This window comes from Liolophura sinensis, chromosome 6 (genome assembly GCF_032854445.1).
Source record: "Liolophura sinensis isolate JHLJ2023 chromosome 6, CUHK_Ljap_v2, whole genome shotgun sequence".
NCBI lineage: Eukaryota > Metazoa > Mollusca > Polyplacophora > Chitonida > Chitonidae > Liolophura > Liolophura sinensis.
The window spans coordinates 11,193,211-11,199,989 of NC_088300.1; the positions used below are offsets into that span (position 1 = coordinate 11,193,211).

General features: G+C 43.3%; 1 protein-coding gene across 1 annotated transcript; it reads left to right on the top strand.

Annotated features, from left to right (window-relative positions):
• Nucleotides 1-1,838: 1,838 nt before the first annotated feature.
• Nucleotides 1,839-2,444, top strand: LOC135466890 (cyclic GMP-AMP synthase-like receptor 3). The gene has a single exon (XM_064744644.1). It carries the CDS (start codon nucleotides 1,839-1,841, stop codon nucleotides 2,442-2,444), a length of 606 nt encoding a protein of 201 aa, XP_064600714.1.
• Nucleotides 2,445-6,779: the final 4,335 nt, after the last annotated feature.

Genomic DNA, 6,779 nt, shown 5'->3' on the forward strand with positions numbered 1-6,779 from the left:
ATGAGTGAAGAAAAATAAAAATTGAATTCTGTTTGTAGCAACATGTTTACTACACTAGGTGGTTTGCTAGTTATCTTCTGATGTATATTTGCATTATGAGGCTCTTGTCGGTCAATTGTTCAACTGCCCCCCTACCCCCCCACCCCTATCCTCTTCCCACCATCTGTGTGTTTGTTTTCTCAGTATTTTGCGTGAGCCTGTCACTCAGGTATTTGCATGTGTCATCATCACCAGTTTGGTGGTTTGCGTGTGTCATTTATTCCGGGATTTGTATGTGTCATTTTCACCAGGATTTGTGTGTCTCACCAGTTTTGTGTTTTGCGTGTGTCACTCATTCCGGAAATTGTACGTGTGGTCTTTACCAGGGATTGTGTGTGTCACCCAGTTCTGTGGTTTCCTTGTGTCACACACTCAGGGATTTGTAGGCCCTATGTGTCATCTTCACCAGAGTTTGTGTGTGTCACCAGTTCTGTGGTTTCCTTGTGTCACACACTCAGGGATTTGTAGGCCCTATGTGTCATCTTCACCAGGGTTTGTGTGTGTCACCAGTTCTGTGGTTTTCCTTGTGTCACACACTCAGGGATTTGTAGGCCCCGTGTGTCATCTTCACCAGGGTTTGTGTGTCTCACCAGTTCCGTGTTTTGCGTGTGTCTTTCATTTCGGGATTTGTATGTGTCATCTTCACCAGGGTTTGTATGTCTCACCAGTTCTGTGGTTTGCGTATGTCACTCACGCACAAATTTGTATGTGTCATCTTCACCAGGATTTGTGTGTATCACTCATTTCGGGATTTGTATGTGTCGTCTTCACCAGGGTTTGTGTGTGTCGCCAGTTTTGTGGTTTGCTTGTGTCACTCATTCCGGGATTCGTATGTGTCATCTTCACCAGGGTTTGTGTGTCTCACCAGTTTCGTGATTTGCGTGTGTCACACACTCACGGATTTGTATGTGTCATCTTCCCCAGACGACACATACGCGTGTGTACGCGTGTCACACACTCACACTCTTCACCAGACGACAGTTACGCGTGTGTACGCGTGCCAGACTCAGGGATTGCTATGTGTCATCACCAGTTTTGTGGTTTCGGTACGTGTGCCACTCACTCAGGGGTTTGCATGTGTGGTCTTCATCGGGTTTGTGCGTTTTACCAGTTTTGTGGTTTGCGTGTGCCACTCACTCATTGATTTGTATGTGTCGCGTTCACCAAGTTTTGTGCGTTTTACCAGTTTTGTGGTTTGTGTGTGCCACTCACTCATTGATTTGTATGTGTCGACTTTACCAAGTTTTGTGCGTTTTACCAGTTTTGTGGTTTGTGTGTGCCACTCACTCATTGATTTGTATGTGTCGTCTTTACCAGCTTTTTTGACAGTCGTATGCTTCGGCTTGAATATTGATCAATATTCTCCGTTAAAGATCATTTCGCCGGTAAGATTGTTGGTTCTTATTTTGTTTTATTTTTGTTTCCTGTACAGACAAGAGCTTCAGCGCATTCTCTCCGAATTGTCGGTGAAGATTCGAGTAGACGAGGAGGACTTGAAGAAATCAAGAAGAACAATGGAGGGTGTCACCCAGACGCTGCTTAAAGGCTTACAAATGCAACATGGCATCGTCCGTAATTTTCAATACACCGGAAGCTCATATGAAGGCACCAAGATTATACAAGCTGACGAGTTTGACGTGATGGTTCTACTGAATGGAAATATGGAAGGAGGTCTGCAGATTGAAACTAGGACGCCAGGTTACGCAACCTTGCAACCATCGGCGGCTATATATTCAGATTTTTTGGATTGCGACCATAGGTTTTTGAGTCCGGGAAAAGTGAGGCAGCGGTTCACAGGAATGGTGCAGACACAGCTGAATAAGTTGAACTTCCCTGTACCAGTGAAACTGTTGGCTCACGGACCGGCTGTCATGCTCAGGATACAAGACAAACACCATATCGTCGAGGTGGATTTAGTCCCAACGTTTGTTGTAGATGACCAGTTCTATGTGGCCAAACCATACAAGAGTTACGCTGACAACCCAGAACGCAGTATTGGCGGGGTCTCTACCTCCCTATTCTGGCGTCAATCCACATCCCTTGACGAGAAGAGCATGTTATCAACAATTGATCGCGACCAGGGCTGCCGACGTAAATGTTTGAAGATCCTGAAGTACATGCGCACTAGGGATGCCACGCTGAGTTGCCTGACCTCATTTCATTTCAAGAACCTTGTGCTGCATCATGCCGCCGACGGGGACTGGAGGGACGCCAATATGGCGGAAAGGTTCCTGGATTTGTTGCAGAGCTTGTGTACTTGTCTAGATGGCGGTAACCTGAAGCATTACTTCATACCCCCAGTCAACTTGCTAGACGGGTTCGGTGCGAACGTCATCGCCAACCTCAAAGGACGCGTAAGACGGCTGACGAGCAGTGACCAGGCAATTCGACAACTTCTACAGTAGGTGAGCTGGGTTCAGCACTCCAGGCACGATGTCAACAGAAATTATGTTAGGATGTCACGTGTGTTTCACATACTGTATCACCACACCACGAGCTTACAGTGTGTTACGGGAGAACAGATCACGGGTTGACGTCAATATCAAATCAAGATAGGCCTGACGTGTTATATATAGTGGTCTTAAATAAACTTCAGATGGTGTTTCTTCAACTTGTGCCTCTCCAATAGCACTAGCAAAACAGACTTGACAGATTAAATTTATGTTACCGGAGTCAACCATGGCTGGACAGTTTGGTTAGGAATTACAGCAGTTTGCTTAAAGTTATGGGCTTCTTAACGCCCCAAAATACCGTTTTCTGTCCAGATATAAGTAATATTGAACAATAATATATATCTTGCTCCTTACTTGTAATTTATTAACCAAATAAAAATGAATAAAATTATAGTCTGACTTGTATGGACAGGTGCTAATAATCTAAGGACGAATCTAACGCCAAGAAGTGTCTGCTATCAGCTAATGACACAAGTGGATAACTTGTTGAACTAAAAGATGACAATCTTACCAGACAGACAGACAGAAAGACAGACAGACAAGCGTTTTGGACCGACTGACAGTCCAAAAACATGACACCCACACTAGATAGACAAACAAGCCAACAGAGATAGCGTGCTGGACTGACAGGTACTTAAAAAGTTGGCATTCATACCAGATGAACAGACAAGCCAACAGGAGCAACGTGATAGACAGGCAGTATACAAAACCTGACATTGATACCAGATAGAGAGGCAAACCAACAGAGACAACGTGATGGACAGACCGTTTATAAACCAGACATCCATATCAGACAGACAGAAAAGCCAACACATATAATGTTTTGGACGGACAAGGAGACAAGCCAACGTAGATAACGTATTGGACCGACAGGCAATACACAAGGCATGACCTCGACACCAGATAAACAGTCAAGACAACAGAAACAAGGTGGTGGACAGACAGTCCAAAATCACGATATCCATGCCAGACGGACAGACAAACCAACAGAGATAACAGTCGCAAACTTCTCTCCACCTTTTTCTCGAGTGCTCGGGAGATTTTTCTCGTGTGTAAGTGAGATTTCTTGGCATGTGCATGTAAAAATTTGACAAGTGCACGTTCCAGGACACCAAGGGTCATGCAGTTGTTCAACATTTGCGTTAGGACTTGGGATGAGCATAAACTTTGGCGCAAACTAAAGTAGCATTTACCTTATTTATTTATTTAAAACTTTAGTGCAAACTAAAGTAGCACTTAATTTATTTATTTATTTTTTTATTTATTTATCTGATTGGTGTTCTTAAGAATATATCATTTATATGTCGGCGGCCATTATTTTGGTGGGAGGAAACTGGGCCAACGTTCATGGGAAGAGAGCATATAAACCCTATACCCAGCTTTGATCAAAGATACAACTTTTGTCAGTTTGGGGTGTGTCCATTTATTTATGTATTTGATAGGAATATTTTGCGACTGTGGCCAGCATTGTGTGAGAGGAGACCGGGGAGAACCCTGGGAAAACGCACGCCCATCCGCAGGTTGCTGGGAGACCCTTCACGTACATGTACTGCCGGAGAGATTCAACCACTCGGCCTCATACCCCACTATGTGCGTTGCAGACTGGTATTAACAATTAAGCCTGGGTTAACGTTTAATACGCTTTGTAACAGCTGGGCCAATCTGAAAAGTCTGAAAAGGTCTAGGTGGACTTTGTTATCATTAAACACACATTTCAGAAAAGAACACAAAAAACAAATTACAACATCGTTTCATCTAAAGAGAATGAATATATGAATGAATATTAACAGTTTATGGTGCATTGGTAGTAGTCATAGTAAAATCAATGTACCAAGACGATAGGCTAACAGTTCGCGTATCAATGTCTGCCAAGGCAAGTCAATGATGCATGATGCCAAGATCTCCGCCACATTATAATCATGGGGTTTATACAGGTGTAGTTGAGTGATACCACTTTATACAGAAACACGAATCGCCTAAACGGCTGTTGCCAAAACAAAGTCAACTCGAACAGAACTTGTGTCTCTGTACAGGTGTAGGATTTGTATTATCTTGTTAGCGTTACTTTGTCAAGGTGAACAAGCTCAATCTGTTGAATGAGTTCGTGGGCAACGCCTATATCATCCGATAGCACAATACCAGCTATGTGACCTGTCCAAAGGTAATTTTAGTCAAGTAAAAGCTTGACACTGTTTATCATGGCTGATCGGAAGTTAGAAACAATGCGGCGGAATGCTGCAGAGGAGAAGCGTCTGGAAACAAAGCAAGAATCTCTGTACAGTAAGTACAAAAAGAAGGTGGATCGGCTAGACCGAAGACGGGCCTCGCTCATGACTGAAATGGGCGAGTTACAACGTAGAACTCCGGACTTGGAGGAGCTAGATTCCGGCAGATTCATGTCTCGACCACGATCATCATCTTTTGGAACAAAATCTCCGCCATCTTTGTCGCCCGTTTCCCAGGACAATGAGAGACCCACCTCAGTTTACCTGGAGGTTCCTCATATGAGCCATCGACCAAGGAGCTCTGGAGAGCTGCACACAAACAGCACCCGGCCCAAGACCGGGCGATAAGCGCATTTGTCAGTCAGAACAACAGTTCATTATAAGAGAAGTGTTGTGGAAGTGTATGGGATACACCAATCAAGCATCACAGAAGTTGAAACCAATATGAAAAGCTACAACACACCACAGGGTAAATGTCAGAGAACACACTCCAATCATTCATGCATGCAATCAGGAGGTACTGGTGACTGACATGGGAAACGTGAACCTTAAATCTCCATGTGAAACTAGTGACAGACATGTGAAACATGAACCTTCCATCTACAAGAGGAAACTGTTGACGGACATGTGAAACATGAACCTTACATCTTCAAGGTGAAACTGGTGTCAGACACGTCAAACATGAACCTTCCATCTACAATGTGAAACTGTTATCAGACATGTGTAACTTTACATCTGCAAGGAGGTACTGGTGATAGAATGGGAAACATGAACCTTCCATCTACAAGGTGAAACTGTTGACAGACATGTGAAACATGAACCATGTATCTGCAAGGTGAAACTGGTGACACGTCAAACATGAACCTTACTTCTCCAAGGTGGGTCACACCTAAGACCGTAAAAAAACAGGAGGTTGTAACTTCCTCGCTTGGCGTTAATGGGCCATAAACAGAAGTTAACCGTTATTTATATGTGAGCCTAATAATGCCCATATGAAATAATGTGTGGCGAGGTGAAATATATGAATACACAACTTTACCTGCCTATAACGGGAGAATATTGTTCTGTCTCTTTTTATGTATAAAGACTCATTTAACTGTGAGATGACTTAATGGAGATGTCGCTTCTTGCTTTGAGGCTGATCTATGCCTTAAGACCTGCTCTACGTCAGAAGCTTGTATCCTGGCCGTATGTATATATAAGGGCACTTAAATTATCAATGGTCACGCTTAAGACCTGAAAGATTGATGAGGTGCCTTTCAATGGCCTGGTCACACGAGACGTGGATTCAATCCCAATCCTGTACAGGGAATCTAGATTCCCCGTATTCGCCTATACATGTACTTCCATATTTCCCAGAGTGGCAATGAGAGAATTCGTCGGTAACACGCCAACATAGGGCGGTTGTAACATCAGGCACGTGAATGTCATGCAGATTACACAGTAGGCTACACGTATTGGGATTAGTTATAACAGCTAGACAGAATACACGGTAGTTACAGAGTACACAGTTTGGACCAGAAAAAAACACAGTTCATATATGTTACAGAATACACACATCGCTTTATTTGATTTATTTGACTGGAGTTTTACGCCGTCCCCAGAATATTTCACTTATACGACGGCCCCCAGCATTATGGTGAAAAAGAAAACAAAATGGGACCAGTTAAAGCAAACAGAGTATGTTACAGAATACGCAGATTGGGACTGGTTGTAACAAACCGGGCCTGTTACTGAACACATATTGGGGCTGGTTGTAACACACAAAATATGCTACAGAGACTAGGATAGGTTGTAATACGTAGGGCTTGAATGAATGATTATGACTTAACGCCACATCGGCAGTATTTCAGCCATATTGGTGGGTGTTCCCATGTGTCACCACTAATAAATCCACACAAGCATTAAACTAGTGCAAACTGGGTAAACATTTTTCCATTTTTGAATGCGAAAGTGACTTATTGCAACAATTCGGAGAAGGCTTAAACTAAGAAATTTTTTTCAGTTCAGATCAATAACCTAGTCATACTTTTAGATCCACCGGGTGTTGTGGCGAGTAAAA

Bases quoted from the DNA above. Each gene is read 5' to 3' on its own strand.
- LOC135466890 (XM_064744644.1), top strand. From the start codon at position 1,839: ATGGTGCAGACACAGCTGAATAAGTTGAACTTCCCTGTACCAGTGAAA.